We start from the raw sequence: 24,429 nt of genomic DNA, 5'->3' as shown, positions 1-24,429 counted from the left end.
GCAGCTCCTGAAAAAACCAAACCCACACCACTTCAGCCAATGAAAAAGACAAACATACAGGATGAGTATGGTGCAGTTAGACCCTCTGTGGTGAATGAAACGGGTTAGTCGAGTACAAAAGAGCACCCAAAGGCCTGAAAACGATGTGAGTGTGTGAGGTTTTCTGTAGTACTAATTACATAAAAAAAAACACCCACATCCCCTCCCAGTTTGATTTGGGACATGCAGACATGCTAATGGGGTGATTAGTAGGGAAGGGACATTTCTACACATAAGAAGGGGAAGTTGGGAACTCTGGATGACTTGTACCTTCAGGCTCCGTCTTAGGTTTGACCTCAGCTGTAACAGGAGAGAAGGGCAGGACAACAGGTTCTCATATCCACATTGTTCATGGATGGCAACATTTAATATAATGCATGCAAGTGTGCCACTTTAATTCACAATTCTAAATATAGATACTAAGTAAACACAGAGATTTTACAGGTAAAAACCTTGAAATACTGTTCTGAAGTAGACAGGGTAAAATACTGGGTAATAAAAAGTAAAAACACGTACTGTTGCCTGCAATCCAACTGGGAATTGGGAACCCTCCTCTAGGCTTGGACCTTGATGGTTCATCTTTCTTATTCTGCAAAGATAACACAGGAAGAACAGAATGTAAGGCCGAAAAAATAGTGAAATAAAGAAATAAGACAAGATAAGAAGAGAAGAGACTGGGGGGCAGCGGTGGACAATCAAGAATGACTGGTGTCTGTCAGACAAAGCAGCAGTGCAGATAAATCAAGAATTAATTTATGAATATTTACACACTAAAAAATACAGAAACATACCAAAATAAAGGGAGAAGCAGGTTTTAGTAATAATAATAGATTTATTTATAAAGGACTTCAATCAAAGAACATTAGGTTTAGTTTGATAAAGCTGCTGAAGTGGTGCTCCGAGAGCTGCTCCACTCTGTCAGTGTCTCTTCCAATTAACGGCAGTTCATGCTCAAAAACCTTCCAATATGGCTGAGTTAAAACAATTCTGCAAAGAAGAGTGGGCCAAAATTCCTCCACAGCGATGCAAAGACTCATCACCACTTATTGCAAATGCTGGATTTCAGTTATAGCTGCCAAGGGGGGTGCAATTACTTTTTCACATAGGGCCAGATAGGTTTGGATTATTTTTTCCCTTAATAAATAAAATCATCATTTACAAACTGCATTTTGTATTTACTTGGGTTGTTTGTTTTTTTTGAGATATTAAAATTGATGATCCAAAACACTTAAGTGTGATAAATATGCAAAAAAATCAGGAATCAGAAAGGGGGAAAATACTTTTTCACGGCACTGTAGATCGTATGGCCAATATGTTCAGAGATCATGGGCAAGTGCATGCTGTTCAATGCATAGTTAATTTTTTATTAATTTAGTAAAACAAAATGATGTTGAAAACAATTTACAACACTATCAATGATTAAGTTGATCTAGAATTTTTGTGTTTGTCTTTGTTTATTCTTTCTTTAATATGTCGATCAGTCAGTGTGCAGGTGTAATTTCAGTTGACCAAATTGTTTTTGGTTGACAGCCCTAGAAATAATTTAAAGAAGCAAACCTAATGGCTGCAAAGAAAACAGGAATGCTCCCTGGCCTCCTGTCCCTCTCTGTCTCCCTTACTTATCATGGAGGATATTACATTAGTCTGCCATGTGGTCAAGGATGAATTAACTTCCACGTCTCTTACTGTATATAATTTGGGGGAAGGACTTTAGGAGAAGGACTATGGTGTGATATTTTTCAGAAATACAATATTGCAATGTTTTCTTTCTGAATACATGATGGTAGCTTACCTTTACCAGCTGCCTTCTGAAGAAACCTCCTCTGGACTTCTTACTGTCGACTGCCCTGCTTTTAACACCGAGGTGCTTCATATAGAAGACCACCGCTGAAAAGATGGATTGGCTATGGGAGAAATAATGATAGGTATTAATTAATAACTTGTTTACTTTTTAATGCTTATTGGGTAAAAAATATGTTGCAAGACTTTTAAATTAAAATGAATTAAACTTATGCAAATTAAGAATAGTGCTTGAGCAACATTTGTTTTTTTAAGCAATCATCAGTTTGTAATGTTTCTGCATTGCCACTGGTGATTCAGCTGATGATACTAAAAAACTTGCACAAAACTAAAAATGCAAATGAGGGAGGGGCGCAAAGATGAAAATGAGGATGGGTAGGCATATGGAGGTGGAGAGTTAAAGATGCCCAGAAAGGGGGGAGTCAAAAAAGAGCAGGGTGGAGAAGAAAATCATGCAAAACACAAAGGAGGAGTCAAGGGAAATATGAGGAGTTAGGAGAAAAAAAGGACCTGAGGGAGGAGCCTCTGGGGATGAGCACAAAACAAAAGAACAAGTGTCTTGCATCAGCGGTCACAGTTTTACAGAGCATGCTGTCTGAATACACTGACTGCAACATAAAGAAACCCTCATAATGAAGGACCAGAACGACAGAGAGAAAAACATGGCATGCCTGCATGGCATGGTGTAGTAATTCATTTTATGTGCAGCATATTAATTAAGATTATGAAGGCATCCAAGCTGCCTTTTTCATGCAGTTATGCACCATTTTTCAAAAAAAGTAGAAAGACTTACATTCTAAAATAAAACAAATTTTCTAAGGAGAACTCAACTAAAGAAAAGTTAATGACTAACTGAAGCACATGAGCCAGTATGCAAAATCCTCATTGCTTTGGCCACACCCAGCCTTGTTTCATGCATTCAACAAATCAGTAACATGTCCACAAGCACATGCTTAAAAAAACACTCATACAGATACTTCAAAAGTAACCAAAACAAGCAACTGAACTCACCATTTTTCCTCGTCTGAGACGATTGAAGGTCTGAAAGAGAAGAGACAGTCTGTCAGCGGTGTTACATTATCAGAAGGATAAATGCAAAACAGAGGGATTCTAATTTTGCAGCATGAAGCTCACCTCTTCTTTTTAAGTAGCATTTTTTCTTTCTCTTGCTCGACAGTTAGTTAAGTGTGTTTTGGGCCTATGGAATCTGAAGCAACTAAGCTTTTCCTGATCCAACTCAAAGCTGACTTTTGTGTTATTGTGTTCACAGCAGAAGCTATTGAACATATTCTAAAATCTGCACAGAAATAAAAAGTAAAAAAAAAAAAAAAAAAAAAAACTAAAAAAGATCAAAAAGTAAAAGATGCATCCAAAGCTGCACCTCTTTCTGCAAAAAATGTTGAAAATAGCAACTACCACTGTCAAAGATCTGCAAACAAGCCAAACTATTGTCTGAAAAAAGTCTAAAACTTTAGCTGCCTGTCCTGTAAGTTGTCTGCAAAGGATATCCAAAGTCGGGAATGGTCCAGCACAGCGGAAGTGTCTATTTAACTCTGTTTTAGTCTGATGCAACAGGCAGGCAACATTGTGGAAATCGGATACTTGTGTTTTGCTATGAACATGAAGGGTGGGAGGGGTTTCCCTGGGATTTCCCTGCATAATCCAATCAAATTGTCCAGCTATCCTGTTCTCATCACATGAGAAACCAATGAGAAACAACTTGGGCAAAATCACTTCATTGTGGTGGGATAAGGGGGTGACCGGGTGCAAAAGTATGGGGGAGTGCAAGACTGAGGAGAATAAGGAGATGATTGTAAAGAGAGGATGAATAGAGAGAAGTGAATGAATTGTTTGTGCACTGGAGATAAAGATCAGACTGTGTGATACTAAGTGAATCAGTCAAACACATCTGGAAGTAGATTGCTTTGCAGCATTTTCTGTGTATTTTTTCCTTAAGATGAATATATCTTTTTGTCTTTCTGTTCATTTTTTCTCTCTCTCCTGACAAGATGAAGTTAGACAGTCCTCTGCCCTCTCCCTGGCCTCCCCCTCTCTCTCTGTCTCACCCGTTTTTTTGGAACAGGATAACACATTGCAGTCTGCCACAGGGTCAAGGATAGATTAACTTTCCTCCACATCTTCTGCTCTATTTCTTTAACTGTGTGCAGGCCAGGTGCTTTGCAGCGTTAATAACCCTCAGGACCTCTCTGTGCCCCTCTTATCTTCGACTCTGCAACCAAACACCACTACCAATGGCACTATCCCTCCCCTCTTGATGGCAAAATGCCAGCAGTGGGCCTTCCTGCCAGCGTGGCACTGCTGACTCCATGTTTTCCTCTCTTACTCTTCACTTCCTTCCTTCCTCTCTCTATGGTGCTGTCTTCCAGCCTCTGTTGCCCTGCTGGTGAGGTTGAGTTTCTCCCTCTCCCGCTGTGTTTGTTTCAGTCATATTTTGATTGTGCACAGTTTACACTAAAGAATAACTGCAACATCTCAAAGAGTTTCAGATGTTGCATTCTGATTGGGTTTTGGAAAAAGTTTTACATTCTAAAAACAAAAGACTCGATATCCAAGAACCTTGGATTCTGTGCCTCTCTCGTCTTCCTCCAGACTCTGGGACATTGGTTTCCAAATGAAACTAAAAATGTAGTTTTATCTGAAAATAGGACTCTGGACCACTGAGCAACAGTCCAGTTCTTTATCTCCTTAGCAGAGGTGGCAAAAGTACTAGACCATTGTACCCAAGTTAAAGGAAAGTTACTTTGGATAAAATTTACTTAAGTAGGAGTAAAAGTAGTAATCTAGACATCTAGTCAAGTAAAAAGTAAGTCATCTAAAATGTACTCAAAGTACTGAGTGGCTACTTTTAATAGCTGGGGGGGGGGTATACAGTACAAATGTGAGATTTTCTTAATAAATAAATAACTACAAGAGAATATGAATCTATAACCAGGTTGTTTTTTATAAGATGAGACTTGCCCTAAAGTCAAATTCAACAGCTGTTTTAAGATGAAATATGGAATCATTCTCTTGCTACTGACCCTCATGTGCTGTGAAAGTCAAACTTCTGGCCATTTTGTTGCAGACAGAAAGCTAGAACCTCCTTGTTTTGGTTTTTAGCATTGTTTTTTTACTCAGTACTTGATGCTTTTTAAAATATAGTGAAGTACAATACTTTCCTCAAAATGTACGCAAGTAAACATAAAAGTAGTGATTTTGAAAAGTACTAAAAAAAAAGTACAAGTACACAAAAAACCTACTCAATTACAGTTACTTGAGAAAATGTAAGTGGTTACTTTCCACCCTGCTCCTTAGCCTTGGTGAGACACTGATAATGTTTTCTGTGGTTCAAGAGTGGCTTGAAGATCAGTTCATGACCCTTGTAGCCCATTTTCTTGACCCATCTGTGTGTGGTAGCTCTTGATCCAATGGCATCAGCCTCAAGTTCTTGGATCTGCTTTGTGTGACAATCCTCTGAAGGCTGAGCGCATCACTGTTGCTTTTGCACCTTTGTGCAAAAGCTTTTGTCCTCAATGAAACTAAACCCATACTTAATGCACACAATGTAGTGTTTGATTTAGCCATGCTTAACTGGTAGCATAAACAAACTCTGTCTCCTCTGTGGCCCACTGTAACCAGCTTAGTGATCTACTTTTGGGTTCTGACCCACCAGTTGAGAACCATAGTTCTAGGTCAGCATCTCATTTAGTTTAAGACCGGACAGGATGTTTGCCACAACCCTTATATCTTTACCAGTGCTCCAAATACCAGGTATACAAAAATGTCCATACAAGAGACGACGTAGATGCATCTTTGAGGACTTGAGTACATCTTATACTTTTATTTTTAGTTTTTGCTATAAGAAACGGTGAAAGAGGGAAACGCTCACTGTGTTTCAGACATCTTATCCAGCAGGTTCTCAGCTACAGACTTCTCCTTCATCTCCTTGGGAATGCGGTCGGTGGAATAGTGACTGTCCACATCAATGAGCTCAGCCTCGTTGGGGGTCATACCCATCATCCTCTTCTGCCTGGTGCAGGGCAAGACAGAGGACAGCGAGTTAATGCATAAAAATAGAAAAGACTACACACACTTCATGTACTGCAGATGAAGAAAGCAACTCAGTGAAGAGCACCTGCTGCACAAAACCTTGAAATATCAAAGACTAAACGTCTTCCTTCTTGGTTTTAGTGCTTACATATTCAATATCTTGCTAGGTTTACTTTACAGCAAACTAAATATTCATCTACAGTTATTTTATTCTGGTAATAAAATTGTAATCAAGGTCAAATTTGCAGACAGAGAGAAATGGAAGTGACAAATGACCTTCTCTTGTGTTCACACTGCTGCTCTTTGCAGTAAAAGCATCCTCAAAATGAAAAATCATGTATGAAAAATGTATCTTATTGAGCAAAACAAGGTTAAAAAGTCTTCTGGTAGTTGTTTAAGTTGTCTAAGTGTCTTGGGGCCTGAACCCTCATTATACATGAATAATTTCATTCACTTAGGACTATGCACAGCTGAGTTATAAGCAAGTTCCTTTTTCATAAAAAGCAGCATAACTTTTGTTCATTAATGTCTCTTCTAGCCATCAAACAAATTTCACATAGTTCTGATGAATGCTGTTGGACAAGTTAATCCTAGAAGGACCACAGGAAATGGCAAAATTTCAAACACATTTTTCAAAATGGTGGATTTCCTGTTGGGAATTCACCATGTCCATAAGAGACTTTTTCGTGTGTATTAACAAGCTAAATATGTGTATTTAATACCTGTAGGTAAAACTGTGTCTATAGGCTGTGTTTATCCGTGAGTTTAGGGGGCGCTAATGAGACAATTTCCCACAGTCATATTGGGGACCTATAAAATATAAAATATCAAGAATAAAACAAAAAGAAAAGGCCAGCAGAATTTTTTTTATTGTAGTATGTAAATTAAGCTTTCTTTGACCATTTTGAGATTAGATTATGAGAAAAAAAAACAACCAAAAAGGTATAATTGCCAAGATCAGGATACTTATAATCTTCAATTCCTTTTCTTTCTTTTTATTTATTTTTTTGTAGAAATTATTTTTTATTTCAAAGTAAACAACTGGTATAGTTATATACACAACTTTCAAATTTTTTTCATTTTCTAAAATTCTTACAGCTGTATCCATATGGTTTGTAAATAACAGATGGTATCAGTCAGATTTTACCAATAGCAAATTCAGGCATATTTTAACTACAAATACACTGCTTAAATAAAGTGATCTTTAATTATTTTTAAAGCATTGATGTGTCAGGGATTTCTTTACTGTTGTAGCTGATCAGCCATATCTCACGGTACTTGAGTTGTAATCATTTCAATAATTAATCTCCATGAGTGTGGGATAAATCCAGGTCAAATCTGGAAAAATGTAAAAAAAAAAAACGCATGTGTGATTACATCTGAATATAAAAAACAAAAGCAGAAAAATAAACTTTTAGTACTTTTTAAGACCCCCACAGACAACCTGATGATGGATCGATGGATCAACTACGAAAGTGGCCAAAATCTGTTTGGAAAGATCAGATTTCAGTGTAACCTGTGCTGTTTACACGGTCATCAAAAAACAGATCTGAGACTAAAAAAGTCAGATCTAGCTCTCTTTGGACAGCAATGGGAATGAAACAGTAGAGATCTGGCCCAGGTTTCTCACCTGAAGTCTTCCAGCTGCTTGGCCACTTCAGCAGCCTGCTGATTCTGAACTTCCTGAGCATAACGCCGTTGGGTGTCCTCAGTGAGCAGATCTGGACGAGTACGGTCTAAGAGAATGGGGAAGAATAAGTTAGTTAATAAGATGCACTTGTGTTTCAATTGTCAGAGTTTGTACCCTTGAATTTCCTTGGAGGAATATGAAAATAACTAATTGAAAAAGGGAAATAACTTACCCAGTTCATAGCTTATATTAGGAGGCACGGCCACTCTGAGAATCTAGATTGAAGAGCAAAAATTATATGTAAATCAACAAAAATACAAAGTCAGAAATAATATGACTACATCTAAGCATTTACAACAAACAATATATCTGACATCTTTTTTGCATTAATGTAAATGTGACTGCTGGAAACTGCTTTAGGGAGGTGTGATTTAGCTGTTTGGTCATATGCTGCAACCAAGCTGCAAAGTGCACTGTACTTCTGGTTATTTCTAGAAATGCTCCACCTGAAACAGGTTGAAATCTTCAGCCAAAAAAGCCCTTTGGTCCCACAAGTTCTCTAAACGTGACTATAAACTTGAAGCTAAGCCTCTCAAAAACACTAGCAGCATTACTTGTAAGAAGATGCATCAGAATAAATTCAAACTGAGTGCCTGTGGTGTGTTTATTTATGTGCTGAACCAAAGTTAAACACAGTGCCATCACTTGATAACATTGACAAATAAGGTCTGCAGTAATAACATATGACCACAAGGGGTCATTTTAACATCAGAAATAGAAAACAACCAAGTGAAAATCCATATTCCAACTCAGGAGATGCCTCGCTGTGAGCAGACCAGAGAGCAACAACAGGCCAAGTTTAAGTCAACAGGCTTACTAAAAAGAGGATTTTTAAAAAAGAGACGCTAAAAGAGGACAATTCCTTCCAGAGGGCTTTCCCACGATCCTGACAGGAGGCTGTGGGGTCTGATGGGGAGACGAAGAGAGTGACAGACACATGAGAGCAGGAGCTGAGAGGAGGAGATAGAAAAGAGAGGTGACAGAGACCAGGTGTGCAGGGTAGAGACAACAGAAATACAGACAGAGAGAGGAAGTGAAGAGTGCTGCAGGGACGCAGAGAAGAGACAGAGCAAACAGAGACGACACGACACAGCACACTTGCAAATAAACACTGTGTACACAATGTGTTCCTCTCTCTAGAGTCCAGCTTATAGACTGCAATCCAGCTCTACATCAAAAGCTTTTTGATGCAAAACAAAAAGAAAAGAATTAAATGTCCATGCTACACAGGAAACTGATATTTTGTACAAAGTCTTTCAAGCATTAGTGACAAACTGAGCAACTAAATACAGAGAGCAACCACTGAGCTCAAAGTCTATCATTAAAGGGCTATTGGAGGTTTTTTAAATCTGCAAACATAAATATGATAATTTAAGCATTACTACATCTGCAGCAACTGCTAAAGTAATTGCAATAAGATATTCTGTCCAAACCCAAGGCTGACATAAAAAACAAGCTGAAGAAGTCCAGACACACTCTGGGAAAATCGAGATGGGTCTCTTAAGGTCATCAAATTCACTTAGCTTCCCTAAGGAAGAAGTGATAGCAGCAAATCACAAGCACTGTTAGGGTGCATGTGTAAATGCAAAAACAGTGACTATAAAAAGCTGAATAAGATTCAAGGGTATAAAAAATCCTGATTCTTTGTTATTTTTTTAATTATATAAACTGATACAATCCGTTGGCTAGTTCCTAAAAAACAATCCCATATGAAAGGCCTGAGAGATAATGCATGAGTGTAATAATCTTTATATCTTCCATCAAGCATTTAGCAAAATGTTCTGGGCTTTCTCATCCTTAACAACCTCCTCAGTTGATGTAAGCATACATGCCTTGATGGTATTTGCAGTTGTTATAGGCTTTACATGACTTTTGTTCTGTGCAAGCCCCAAAAACGCCATGCCTACCCCCAAAATCATCTGAGGGCAAAAATCTGGGCCAATTTCTGTCAAAATTAGCACAAGTTGTCTTAAAATGCCTTCTCAGGTTGTATTCCCTGCACACCAATATACCCTTATTGCAGAGTAAGCACACAGGCCTTACACAAAACAGATAACAACACATACTTTCACTAATAAACTGTTTGTTCTCTGCATCTGCTATTTTCAGATAGAAGGGACATTTTGTCTGGCTTTTGGGCTTCTGTACTCAGAAGAAAACAGGTGCTGAAATGTGTGTATTGATACTGGAGTGGAGAGCAGTGCATTTATCAGGCAGGAATGAGAAAATATGGTATGAACAAGGACAACAGCAACATTGCAGGTTGGGATGGGAATTGATAAGGTTTATTCATATCAATGCCATTATCCATTCTTTTTAGGGATTTAATTCCCTTATTGATTCCTTTCTGTGAATTTTCTTTTAAGAAAAATTTGGCTATTTTGGTTTTCACTGTTAACTCAAATTTTGAGTCTCTCTCTCTCTGAACACCGAACAAGATGCATGCCACCTTCAGTGAGAATCAATGACGAGCACACTCCAATAACTGGCTATAATAAACTGTTTTGACAACTAAAAATGTTAAAAATTAATTGTTTGTGAGGAAAGGTAAAATACAGAAAAATTATCTTTTTTGTTGGAAATGTCTCAGCTAAAAAAACCTCTCTGGATCTTCAATCTCTGAACTTAAATTAGAATACAGTACTAGTGCTCATTTTCTTTAAAATATAAAACCTTAAAATAAATATAAACTGGTCTCTGGATCCTAGATCTCTTGAAGTATTAAAAGAAATTGAAAAACTGTACAAAATGAACAGTTCTTGTGCAAATGGATGCATGCCTTGCTGTTCGATCAACGCTGAATGTTGCGCTATTCACATCATTTCTGGAAAAAAATGAAGCCACACTTGTGACGGCTTTAGTCTGTTTTTGTGACAGTCAACCATGTTTACTTCCTCAACATCTCTGTTCTTGTTTGCTTTGCTGACAGCCTCTTGCAAGACTGTGTTTTTTTAGGCATGTGGAAGTGAGGCATTGATAAGGAAATCGTTACAGTTAAATGTAATGTTATCAATGGATTGAACCAGTTGGAGCCTGTTCTCAACTGGAACCAGTTCTTGATTCCCATCTGTAACTGAGGTGACAAACAAAATGTGAAATATATATACAATATACTGTATATACTGTATACAAACTAATATCATTTTATTTTAGAAAACTTGTGTGGATCATGTTTAAGCACGAGAAGTCTAAGGGCCACTAAAATGACCCTGGGGGGCTGACTTGGCCCCGGGGTGTCCAATTAAATAGCCTGGATCTATAATATCAAAAAGTGTCAAAGCTCTAAAAACAGTGTTTAGTTGTATATGTTAAACAAAAACTGACACTACTGGAAGACAGAAAGCTCTGCCTACACTGCACAAATACTGTAACATTGTATTTATCCACTTTAGACAGTGTGCAGGAGTGCGCTTGCATTTTTTGACCATTAAAAACAAGAAATTAACAAACTCACCGAGTGCCTGGGTTGATGTGGTATTGAAACAGGCATCAGTATCGTTTGATTATTGCATCGAAGTCTAAAAATGGTGTTAATACTACCCATTTAAGATCTAACACTACAGGTAGCTGTATGTTATCGGATTTTTGTTTCGTTTTACAAACTGAATGCCTTATTTATTACTTTAGCAAACAGTGTGATTATATTTACTTAACCCACAGTATAACATTTTATTACTAATATGTGTGTTTAGCATTGTTAAAAGTCAATTTGCAATGATTTGCAGTTGGTGTCTTTATGAAAATGCTTTATGTAAAGTGTTACTTACAGCACCCTTGTCCAAAAAATTGTTGTAGAACTCCACAAACTGCTTCTTGGTCTCTTTGGCATTGAGGTTCTTGAAGAGTTCAGCATGGAGGTAACACAGCTTTGAGAAGAGAGATGAAGAAAAGACCAGAGAGGGATGAGAAATGTTCAGTGTTTCATTTGTTGTTTGTATTGTGCATAAGCACTCATGGTTCTGTGTCATTATCTGTGAAAAGTGAAGTGAGCATCTGCTTCAGTAATAAAGTTCAAACATACAAAAACACACCATAGATAGCTGTTGGCCTTTTCTTCATCATGCTGAACTGTTCATCAAATACTAAATAGATGTTCCATTATAATGAAATGATATAGATTAAAATTCTCTGACCTTTTAGACATAACCTTGCACACATGTAAATTTCAGAGTCAAAAAGTCCTCTAAAGGGTGCACACATTTCCATTAAATCAGTAATTCAGCAGAAAAGATGCTGTATAAACATGCTTTTCTCTAAATGCTCTGTTCTCTGTATGGACCTCCATGTGTCAAAGGACTGATAGAGGAGAGGACGAGGGTGTCCTGACAGGGGGAGATGTAACAGTACCTGGGTGGGTCATGGTGTCTGCATGCAGAACAAAGAGGATAGGACAGGCATGCTTTATATGTTAGCTCTGACACACATGTCATCAGGCACGCAGAAACAAACATAACAGGGATACATGTGCACTCTTGGCTAAAAGCAATAATAATCCATAATTTATGAACTCATGCAAGTCACAGCTAGACATAATATCTTGTACTGTTTTTATGTTTTGGCTATCAAATTTGCTAAATTATAAAAGATTCAAAGACCACTCTTTGTGTTTAAACAGGCTTGAGAAAAAAAATGAACACAGGTATTTTTTAAAGGATGCTCTGATTAATTTGGTGTTTAATAAGCATTTTCATGAATATAAATATTAATACTTAAATTTTATACCGTCATGCATCCCTTTAAAGGTAATATCATACCGCATTGCCACCTTTTGACAAAGTCAAGCATCAGAGGAGGTTTTTGACCTGTATAACCAGCTCTAAACAACTTTTCACTGAACTGTTGGGTTTGGTATGTGTCATAAATGAGATCATTCTCACCGCACCCCCCTCTTTCCTGGTGGTGTGCTGCAGAGGTGGAAAAAGTGCAAGACTATCATACTCAAGTAAAAGCACAGTTACGTGGGTTAAAATTGACTTAAGCAGAGGTAAAAGTACTCTTCTATAGTTACTTTTCACTATCCAAGGGGCTTGTGCAGTAAAAAAATAATCTTTCCTTAATGTGCAATAACAACAAGAGAATATGAATCTATATGCAGGTTGTTTATTAAGGTGTGATTTAACCTGAAGTAAAATGCAAAGTCCTGAAATGTGGAATCAATCTCTCATTATGTGCTACTGACCGTTATGTTTATCCAAAACCAAACTACTGGCCAGTTTCATGTTGGTGACAGAAAGCTTGGTCCTCCTCATTTTGGCTTTTAGTGTTAATTATTTTCCTCATTACTTTATGCTTTTTAAAATGTAGTTAAGGTAAAATCCCTGATTTTAAAAACTACACAAAAAAGTACAAGTACATGGAAAAGCTATTAAATTACATTAATTAAGTAAATGTATTTAGATACTTTCAGAGTGAAGCTGTGTGCCTTCATGGCTGTGAGCAGAAATACCAGGTAAGGGGCAGGTGTTATTATAATGACTCACTATGATGTAACAAAGAGCGCAGATTTTGAACAATCCGTTACATCAGTGACTCAACTGGTGGGTCAGGAGCCAAATGTGGGTCACTGAACTGGTTTCAGTGAGTTTCATATGTGTGCTGGGTAGGGGTGTGACAAAATCAAAACATTAAAACTGTCTCAGGAGATAAATGTTGCTCAAATACGAGGAACAGCAACTCCCGTGACAGATAAGAACACCAGACTGGAAAATTACAAAGATCACAGTTTCTCCAGACACTTTAATGGCATGGCACATAGAGAACTGATCTGTGACTCCTTTGGATCACCACTCCCCCCAGTGGGACTGCACACCAAGGTTATTTTAGTTAACTAAACTAACAAAATAACTTAAACTAAAATTCAAAAATCATTTTCGTTAACTGAAACTAAATAAAAACTAAGTTTTACCAAAAAAAAGAAAAACTAACAATCTGTATAGTGCACTTACAAAACTAACTAAAATAAAATAATGGAGACAAAATCTCTTTAGTTTTAGTCTTTGACACAACAATACTGACTGGCACCTACACACAAGTCTGGGGAGTGTAGAATTGCCTGATTACTTCACACAGTGGTAGTTAAGTAAATAAAATGATACGTGAAGAGCCGTCTGTTTGAATATGTTTTAAAAATGTATGACGCTCACTCAGCCCTGACACGTAGGCGCAAAAAAAACTAACACTAACACTAAAACTAATAAAAACTAAACTAAACTAAACTAAAAAACCAGCAGTCAAAACTAACAAAACTAAACTTAAAATCGAACACAGAAAGTGAAAACGAAATAGAAATAAAAACTAATGAAAAATCCCAAACTATTATAACCTTGCCGCACACAATCCATAAATGCATTACAAGGAGGGATGCACGAAATCGGATTTTTGCAGATATCAGATATGCCAATATTTGCAGATTCATTTTAGCCGATACCAATATCTAAATATACTTTTTGGACAGGAAATTTCAGTCCTTTTAGACACACTTTAAGGTTTAAGGATGACCAAGGAAACAAACTTTAGTCCTTAAAAAACACTTTCATGTTTAAAGAATGAGGATGAATAAAGAAAAAGACCTCAGCTGACATAGATCTGTTCATTCAGCCTAAAACTCCACTAATTTCTTAGTATATATGGACAAAATTTACAGTTGATGTATGCTGAAATACACAGGCAAATTATCAGATGTAAATATCAGGAGAAATTTTGATATCTGCCGATACTGATACCAGACTGATAATATCATGAATCCCTACTTATAAGTTTGTCCTAACGGTGTGAAATGATTAAATACTGCTGCGAAACATATCTGCAGAGTCTCCACGAGAAGACTAATGTTTATTTAGCTTCCTTATAGTGTTTCTGTTTGTTACTCTGTAACTTTGATTCAATATGCTTTGCCCTGTCTTGTTCTCCTCGCACCGTCTGTGTCAGTCGCTCATATATCAGCTGATGGCTACAACATCAGTCAGAAACTTCCCGTTAGTATACTGCAAACAAAACTTATATTTCTGTAAAACGCAGCCAGCATGTTTTTCACATGAAGATTTCTTCTGTTTTGTTTTAAACATGGATATCCCTAAATGAGAAATATTTTAGTTTTACTGATGCAGATTTTTATATTTCAGTCTGTTGTAGACAGTTTTCAAAGTACCTCCAAAATAATTTAAATGCTTCTATTATTATTGTGATTGTAGTAATGAGTGCATAGTGTAGTAAATTAATGACTATTAAGATATTAAAATGAAAGCAGATTTGATTTGAAGAGCTGTTCAAACACAGTTTGATCAGAGTTAGACAAGACAAACCATATGCAACACTAATATTTAGTAAAAGATGATTTGTTTAAACATTTCTAAAACAGGCCTGCATTGCTTTGCATTTGTGATTTTTAGCTGTATAAAAGACACATTTTCCCCTCATCTATTTTGTTACCAGCATTAAAAAATAGTGTAAAATCTCATCTTGTTCTCATGGACCTAAGTTTCACCTTGTCTTGTGACTCGTGTCCCATCATAGCCCTAGTGTCAGGTAATAAAGGGAGCAAAAAGACCAATACACAGAGGCCTAATGCAGACATACACCCATACTTTTTATATAAAAAAAGCTATTTTCCAAAGATAACAAGGAGAAATGGAGAAATTACCAAAATTTCCATGCTATCTCAGGAGAATGAAGTAAAAAAAATGCATGCATGCCCTTCTGTTACTATGTGCTTTTCAATGTGCTTCTTTTGTCTTTTCTCTTTGTTTAATCATGTGTTTTTATCTAAGGTTTAAACTACTGCATTTTTCATTAAATGAATTTGTGGGGTTGATTTTTTCTAAAAATCTGGGTCATGATTTCTCATGAGAACATTGTGCTGGATTCTGATGGCCTAAGATTACATGTACATCAAATAAGGGACAGAGAAGGTTATTTTAGTTAACTAAACAACTAAAATTACAGGTGTGAAGAAAAAATGAAAAAGTGGGATTTTCATGGCATGTCCCCTATAAACTTTAAAATGTCAGAGGCATCCAGCCATCCTGGTACTGTGAATGCTGGGTGATCGCAATTCCCCCAGTTTAAGTTCATTCGGGACCTTTGGTCTTGCCCCACCACTATCAAAAACACACTTTTAAAAAATCTTCAAGAAACAGTTGTTACTTAAATCAGTTCCCATGACTTCAGTGTACTTCTACTGACCTTCTTTAAAATATCAGGCATCTTTCTGAGCAAATTCATACATTTTAAAGCTGTATTTTTATTAGTTAATTACACAATGTTATTTACTGATTAATAATTAATAGAGTTAAAAAAAAAAAAGAAAACGTTACAGATTCTAAGATCAGCACTTAAAAAAATCATTTATGATTTTAACTTCTGTAGCAGTGAGTCATTTGTGTTTTTCTTTTGGGTTGGGTGTTTTTTCAGCACGAGTTTGCAAACAAACACTCCTTCATTTACACACACTGTAAAAGCAGCATACTGGCACAGATGCTCACATTAGTGTGTGTAATGTGCAGCTGAAGCATAAGCTCATATAGTCTGTGTAGCCAGCTGTATTGATTAAAAGTGATCTGTTCACACTCTTAGGAGCTGTTTGACTGAGAAACAGATAGAATGTTGCGTTAAAGATTTCTCACCAGGGGAGCGGGGTCAAACTGCAGAATGACATGTTGCAAGAAGACCAGCAGATGTGTCGGCCGATCTTTCAAGTTTTCTATATTGTTGAAGGTTGAGTGGTCATCTGCCACCTGAGAGAAAGGATTGGAGCAAAGAAACAACAAGAATGAAAAACATTTTTAATAAAAAAAATAAAAGAAGCTTAGTGGGGATGTAGCTCAGTCTAATATACTCACATCTGTCAGATCATTCTCAAAATCCTCATCCTCAGCCCCGATGATGCTCATGGCTGGGTTAGAGCTATAAGCCCCAAACACGCCGTGCTGTGGAGAGAGAGAGGGAGGAAGAAAACAAGACAATTAGCAAACATTATAAGCTATACTTTGAAGCAGTAGGCTACCTCTTTGACATCCTGATCCCCGCTGAGTCGGGCCAGACATAAAGCCAGATTAAAGATTGGACACAGTGAACTTTCCAAGTGAAAAAACATCAAGCAGGAAAGACGGGAAATGTCCCGGGAGTCAATCCCACCGCCTCAGGAGAGAGAGAGAGAGACAGGCTAAACGCATCTTAGTATGAATATTATTCTTTTAAGGAGAGAAGCATCCCATTCATGTGTGCTTAACAAGGCAAAGAAATACATTTGTTTCTTTCCTCACAGAAAACTTTTCTGCTTGTTGTTGATAAATCTTTGTATGAAAAACCATTGTCCAAAAAGGGAACTTTTTTTTTAAGTGTAACAAATTCTCTCCAGAAATAATTTGTGAACTTACGGGAAAGGGATAATGAACAATAATAAACTAAAAATGAAGCAATTAAAATGGTTTTAGCTAAATAATTTTGAGTATTTTATTGATTTTTGGGAGGTTTTTTGGTGAAATGCTAAAGTGTTCTCCCCTTAGGCCACATTAAAACATTCATTTAGGTGTCAAATCAGGAGGGAATAATTCAGTGTGCAACCAGCTGCCATCCGTTTCTGCTTTCACCAGAGTTTGGACAAATCTTCACTCAGAAAATAGTTTTTCATTGGTTTAGAAATACACTCAGAGACTCAGCTGTTAACCTAGCTGTAGTTAAACTAATCTGTGATCAAAGCTTTATGCAAGTCCTTGCCTTTGAAATCCATGAATGGGAAAAAAAATGACATCAGAATGGGCGAACAATTTACCCCTGCACCATTTCCCCTTCATGCATTCACACCCTGAACGCACAAATAACATGCACATTCAGTTCTCTCAAGGCTGCAGACCCAGAGTCGCTACCAAGCAGGCAACACCCAACACACAAACACACATCAAAAAACCCCAACAGCTACACCACACAACATCTACTATTGTCCACTGTTAGGCCAGGTTTAAGGGCACAGAAGATGAAGAGCTGTGAATGTTTCAGAGGGAAAAAAGTGTGTCTTACAGGAGAGGTTTTTGTTTTTATATCATTTCAGAAGTCATTTTATAGGTTAATTTGCATATGTGGCACCAGCTCAACTCTACTTTGTGTTCAGTTACAGTATTGGTAGTGCCTCTTAAGGGCGGAGGGGTTGTCATAATGGAGCTGCGCAAAGCTGTAGTGATATTCAGTGACAACAATGGAGGACATGGAGGTGATAATGTACCTAGTTCTTGGTCGGTAGCTTTTAGTTGCAGCAGAAGACAAGTTTTGTTCCAGAAATGGTTGCCAGCAATGAGACAAAATACTATTGATAACTACAAGAGTGTTTGGGGAGTCATATAGCATAACAAAGCTGATGATGAGAGGAGTTTGATTACTGATAACACTGTTGGTGATGATTAGGGATGAGTATCAAAGCACAGCTGGAGCGAATTACTATGGAGATTTCAATGCTTCATTTCGGTAACCCTGCCTCTCAACGTGACTGTTGCTGCTCCGAATGAAAAGCACAAACAATGTGAAGGAATTTGTGTGATTTATATGCACTTGTCTTATTTCAGCAGGGTATTTAGCCAACTTTTTTGTCTTGAAACTTGATTAAGGCACCGTTTAAAAGGCACTGATTTAGGACCTGCAACGGAAAAACCCAACCAACACAAACCTAGTGACCATACTCTCATTCAGAGATTGGCAGTGTCTTGACATGACACTTTAGTCTCTGCTTAGTTTGGTAGTCCAATGGTACCAAAAGAAGTATCAGGTATTAGATGTGATCACCAACAGGAAAAAAAAGGTAGAGTTAAGATGAGATGAATCGAGCAGTACAACATAATGTGAAAGCAGCATTAGAGCTGCTAATGTGCCCAAAGAATGGGTTTCAGAGTTGATGGACTTGGTTAATATGTCCTTTTTTTTTATAAGGATTTAAAACCTAAATCATAATCTGATTTTGGCCTGTTGAGCTTGTAAACATCTATTTAGTCATTTACCTATTCTATGTATTCTCTTTTTGCATTTTACTGCTCTAGGGAGTTTACCTTAGTTTAACAATGTTATCTACTTTACAGTCTTCCTATTGTTTACTGTCCTTTTACAGCAGAAATCACAGTTTGCTTGCATACTGGTGCTGTGTGTTCACTAACAGGACTAAAGTCTCTGATGGTCGGTCTGAGAGGATGATGACTTTTAGCTTTTTACAAGCACAATACTCTTGAAATTCTAGGGGGAAACTATTACAAAATCAGCGTACTCTACTTCCATAATAGACTGAAATGGGGTAGAAACATGTCTATATCTTAATTATTCTCTGAGGGTTTTAGTGTTCCTGTTTTCAAGAGGAAGTGCAAACCAGTGAGTATTCATACATCCTAATTAAAAAGATCTTTGCAACTTTGTTGAGTATTGTGGAACATAAATAAACTATTATCACGTATACATTAGTACTAAGCTTGTCACAATACATTTAAACTTTGATTTGAGTTAGTAAAAATCTAATGATACTGACACCTGTTTACATAACAAGGCAAGAAAAAAAGAAGTCACAGGAACCTAATATTGGGGAATTTCTTGTTTTTTAATCGGCAAAACTTGCAAGCAAACTTCTGCACACTGAGAAACTGCACAAATACTTTGGCAATATTTCAGAACTGAGACGCAGCAATGTTTTTCTGCATTTTCAAAAGTGTCACCACTTCTGCTATCTGTTACAAAGACATGAAATTTTGTATCCATGGATGTATCTCAAAAAATTGAATATCTCGAAAATTTTATTTCTGTGAATTAATTCAAGACATGGCACTTCAACAAATTCTGCATTCATCATTGCAATGTTAAATATTTCAGGTCTTTTTTGTTTTAATGTTGAGGATCATAGCTTATAGATCATAAAAATCAAAAACCACTATCTCATAATGTCCTAATATAAAAAATATCAGTCTAAAAAAGGATTTATTACACAGAAAAATTACCTTCTGGAAAATTATGCTCATTTATGCACTCAGTGATTGGTTGGAGTCCTTTTGCATAAACTTCTGCATCTATGGGATGCTGTATTGTTGAGTCTGATGTCTCTCATCTTCCTCTTGACATTGCCCCAGAGATTCTCTATGGGGTTCTGATCAAACTACTTGGTTGGCCAGTCAAGCACAGTAACACCTTAGTCAGCAAATCAGTTTGTGGTAGTTTTGGCTTCATACTGGGCAGGTGCCAAATTCTGCTGTAAAAGGAAATCAGTATCTCAATAAAGCTTCTCAGCACAGGGAAGCATGAAGTGCATGGAGGACCAAAACCACCAGGCGCCAGCCTCTGAGAACGGCCTGTCCTGTCAGCAACAACCTTCTATGGCCTATCTTCCTTGTGGAGGATGACAGTGATTGTTTTTTGGACAACAGTCAAGTCAGCAGTCTTCCCCATGACTGTGGCTGTGTGTACTGAACCAGAGTGAGAGAATGAAGGCTCAGGAAACCTTTGCAAATTTGACTTTAGTACAATATTCTTATATTTGGAGAAAGTGTATTTTTGATTTTCACGGGCTGTAAGCCTTAATCATCAAGATTACAACAAAAAGTCTTGAAATGTTTTACGTTGTATGAACTGAATTTAGATGAATCTAGAAGAAGAGAAGAATTTAACTTTCTAAAGTAAATCACAGGGGGAAAAAAAGAATCTATATGATTTTCCTGAACCTGGGAATTTGAAATGAATTTGTGACTAAAGATACTCAGCTTTTATTTTTAAAGTGCCAGTATTTTTGATACTATAGTCACCCGAAAAACAGACAATATCATTTTAAAAACATGCCATGCTTAAGACCCTGTCAAGTGAAATCTAAAATGTGTCTTAACACAATAGATATGTTGGAACATGGTCGCTGTAAACATGTGAAAACACTGAGATCTACATGTGACTGAATTTTGGATTTAGACGGTTTGAAAGTTTATTGAAAGGAAACAGACAGTTAAATGCTGTTTTTTTGTTCATTGTGAGGTAAATTTGCCAGACCTATCAGCCACAGTGGCCTACGGATCATTTAAAGCATCATAACAGAGATGTGAGCCAGAAATCTGATTTTGTCTCTTCTCTGACATAGAGCCAGGCAGCTGCGCTTTGATCATAAGGTCAGCGTAACATCCAGGGGCACGCAGTGAGTGCTCTCCTCCATTCAGATTGTAGCATTTTTTAAATTTGAGAGGATCATATTTATCCTGAGAGGGTGTGGCTTCAGCTCATTCAACAGACACGCACACACCATCCTAGTGCAGATACTATCTCATTTTTCATGTATTTGAGGCTTAATTTTATAAACCTAAAGATGTTTTATCTGGCCAAAATTTGACCTGGGAGTTCATAAGACAGGGACCTGTCATACAACAAACCTAAATACAGATTTATTATCACTTTACAGGGTCTTTAAACTTATCAAACGCACTGGGAAGTTTTGTCAAACTTATAGTAGGTATATATTTTTTAGGAGACATGTTTGGGAACATTTCTGCACAAAACAGCTGCAATGATCAATACTTAGTAAATACCATGCAGTTCCTTAGTTAATTCATATATTGCATTGAGCACTTTATCTGCATGTATTGTTTTTAAATTGTCCCTCAAACACTCATGTAGTTTTAAAAATGAACATAACTTCATGCTAGCAGAGGGTGTCTAATTATATTTGCATGGTTTACAAGCTGTCCAAGTAATATTTAGTAGGAACTGAAAAAATCACTTAGTGGTTAGTTTATAAGGAAATGTATCAATGTACACAACCACAGAAATTCATAGCCTGAACACACACATTGTGTGGTGTCAGGCAGAACTCATAGGTCAAGGTGAGTCCTTGTAAAGAGACAGAGAGAGAGAGAGAGAGAGAGAGAGAGAGAGAGAGAGAGAGAGAAAGGGAGAAAACAGTAACAGATACAGACAGAAGAAAGGGAGAGAATGTGTTCATTCATGGCCGTGTTCAGTGGGCTGAGAAAGGCCAGTGTTGACGTGACATGTGTAGGAGGGGTTAACCAAACAGAGACTCACATCTGCATGGACACACACACATTCTCAGCGACATACAGCTCACACACACAGCCATCGAGAACCATACCAAAACAAAACCACAGACACCACCTTACCCAGACGAACACAAAGTAAGTCACCATGACAACAACAACAATTCTGCAAAAGCAGAACAAGCCGTTTCCTGGTGGAAAGATAAAATGCGGCTCTGTCAAAGCTCAAATGAAAACTGATAAGATCCAGTCTGGATCACAAGTGCACAGAGCAGACTGGTCTGTTACCTGGATGTCTAATAGTAACATTTTTTCATCTAATTTATTTAGTTAAGACTTTTGAATGGTCACTGTATTTTCAGACTTATTATTCAGAGCACAGTCTTGAATAAGTCTGTCACTGTTCTCACACATGTGGTCTGATGACTCCAAAAGCCATACTGTATGGTTTACAATAATGCTAAAACTTGTTTGCAGTCAAATCTGATGAAAGATTTCTTCAATATTTAAAGGTACAATAATCAATTTTTTTTGCCCTAAAATTGTCACAGTTATGACCTAAAATTTCAGTCACTAAAACTCAAACTTATTTGTACGTATGGCCAATATTTACAGCCAACATATCGGTGCCAAATATCAGCAGAAATTTTCATAGCTGTCAATACAATAATCAACTATTTAAGCTAGTATCTGCTGAGATGGTACTACTTTTACAATAGTAATAGTCAGAGGCTTGCCTTGTCATCAGCTGCCATGACAGATGTGATATGTTTATTGTTGCTGTGATGGGATGTTACATGAAAGCCAAATACTTACGAAAGGATCGACTGTTACTGGAAGCTGCCATTCTGTTGCTGTGTCTCACATCCATGTTTTGTGCTGCTTGTTGGTTTTGAACCAATATTAGGGTCGGCCTGTGCCCATAGCTGGTGTTTTAGCCGATAACCTCCTTTTCAGAGCCACCTTACTTTTTATGTGGTTGTGTTCCTGTGTAGCATGGATTAGTCTAGGTTATTCTGGGTTTCTATTCTTGGTCTTCATTTTTATTCTGGAATTTATTTGGGTTTTTATGTCTTTCTACGTTGACATGTAAAAAATGTAAAAATTTGTCCCTCTTTCATTGGTAGAATGTGTAACATCTTAAAAATGCTATATGTGCTTCATATTTCTGTATTTCAAGGAAATGTCACACAGAAGACATACAGACAATGTAAAGGCCTCCTGTGCTGACACAGGCAGCAGTTTCAGACCTGAAAACTACCCTCAAAAAAGACAAAGAAATACAGGTTTAGATCAGTTTCCTTTCCACTGTTGTTAGAAGTCTCGCCCCAGTTATATCTAAAAAAACCCATTAAATAAAGGGTGTAAAAAACGATTTCTCATTTTACTAAAGATTTTAAGGACAAAAACTGGTATCATCCAAAATCTTTATTGAATATTAAAGACCAGGAAACAGTAGAAATTACAATTTCTCAGTTGAATTGAAATCTGTGCATCTCTGGTTTAAGTAGCTCCAAGAGCACAACATTGTTTAAAGAGATTTTGTCATAGATTTAGCGTCTTAATTTTGCTCTCAAAGTGCACTAGTTTGATGTATTTAACTTTAAAACTTCCATCCCAGTGGAGCACGCCCCTGGACCTCCCTGGTATCTCCTCTGCCTCAATTTGAGCCGAGGAAAACCCCTGTATAGATATATAGAAAAGATTCACATGGAGTTTTGTAGTAGGCTCACTGAAGCCTTCTTCTTCCGCGAAACTAATGTGAGCAGATCTCCTGTCACAAGATTTGTTTGGAGCAGGCTAATCTTCTACACTGGTGTAACTACAACCAGCCCAGGCTATCTGGTGTTAATATCTAATGATTTTATTTAGCAAAAAAGTGTCTTTTTCATATTTCCTCTTTGATCAGTTTTTTTCTGAAACTTAACTGGGAAAAAACTTGCATGTGTTTTTTGAGCTTCAGCTAAAAACTTTAAATATTTTTCAGGTTTTTGTTTTTCAAAACAGAATTAGAAGATCAATCACAACTATATTCAACTAATCAGCGAAGTTTTAAAATGGGTCTTCTTCTTTCTCAATTAACTTTTAAACTTTAAGTTACGTGAAAAAAGCACAGATTTTTAAAAACCTATAAAAGCTGACCCATACAATAAAATGCTCCTGCTTTGTTACTCTAATGACCACAGAATTTCAGCCTCCTCATTACAGGAGATGCTGAAGCCGATCCGTTGTTATTGTTTTGTCTTGGTGAATATCTGAGTCACTGTAATCCACATCCATAGTTAGATAAACTGGAACAGCCAGGGGGGAAGCTAATTGTGGCTACTCAGGAAGAAGGGGAAGCCGGGAAGGTCAACTCTGTTCTGCATTTAAAGAGATCATAGCTGGGCAGGAGGAACCAAGTGGTGCATTCCAGCATATGGCACAGTTCAGACAACAGATGGAGACAGTCTGTGAGTTTTCAACAGTAACCAGACCCTCCCTCCCTTCACCTCTGTTAACATGTGATATCTACTATACACTCCAAATGTGAGGGTCATTCCTGGCTCATACAGATGAGGCTGAGGAGGAAAAATTTGAACAGAGCGTCCCAGAAGTTGCAGAAATCAGGTCTGGTGCTCCTGAGAGTCAGCAGCTGCCCCTCACCCTGCCCACCCCTCTCTCTCCCCTTCATCACATTCCTGTACTAACTAAGTGTCAGGTGGCATCAGTCCAATGATAGCCATCAAGCGTACGTGCCTTTGTGTGTGTGTGTGTGTGTGTGGGTTAAGACTGAGCACGTATGTGGGAGGGGGCCATTCCTATGTGATTGTGGGGAGTGTATGTGTGTGTGCATGCGTGTTACATGACAACTGTTCTACA

General features: G+C 37.4%; 1 protein-coding gene across 5 annotated transcripts in view; it reads right to left on the bottom strand.

Moving 5' to 3' along the window:
- arhgef1b (Rho guanine nucleotide exchange factor (GEF) 1b) overlaps positions 1-24,429 on the bottom strand; it is a 64,961-nt gene that overhangs the window by 20,400 nt on the left and 20,132 nt on the right. For 3 of the 5 annotated variants that reach the window (XM_041793666.1, XM_041793665.1, XM_041793669.1), the window contains exons 2-11: positions 16,417-16,503; positions 16,201-16,311; positions 11,347-11,445; positions 7,752-7,794; positions 7,520-7,625; positions 5,729-5,869; positions 2,851-2,880; positions 1,832-1,943; positions 556-628; positions 310-339 (exon numbers count right to left, since the gene is read on the bottom strand). In XM_041793666.1, coding sequence (XP_041649600.1) covers positions 310-339; positions 556-628; positions 1,832-1,943; positions 2,851-2,880; positions 5,729-5,869; positions 7,520-7,625; positions 7,752-7,794; positions 11,347-11,445; positions 16,201-16,311; positions 16,417-16,467 — 796 coding nt within the window. In that variant the 5' untranslated portion in view covers positions 16,468-16,503. Of the gene's footprint in view, positions 1-309; positions 340-555; positions 629-1,831; positions 1,944-2,850; positions 2,881-2,973; positions 3,348-5,728; positions 5,870-7,519; positions 7,626-7,751; positions 7,795-11,346; positions 11,446-16,200; positions 16,312-16,416; positions 16,504-24,429 lie in introns of those variants that run through there. The other 2 variants (XM_041793667.1, XM_041793670.1) reach the window with 2 other exon arrangements.

The sequence above is a fragment of the Cheilinus undulatus genome, linkage group 8 (genome assembly GCF_018320785.1).
Source record: "Cheilinus undulatus linkage group 8, ASM1832078v1, whole genome shotgun sequence".
Classification (NCBI taxonomy): domain Eukaryota; kingdom Metazoa; phylum Chordata; class Actinopteri; order Labriformes; family Labridae; genus Cheilinus; species Cheilinus undulatus.
The sequence above is the reverse complement of the archived record's forward strand: the minus strand, read 5'-3'. Positions and strand labels throughout refer to the sequence as shown.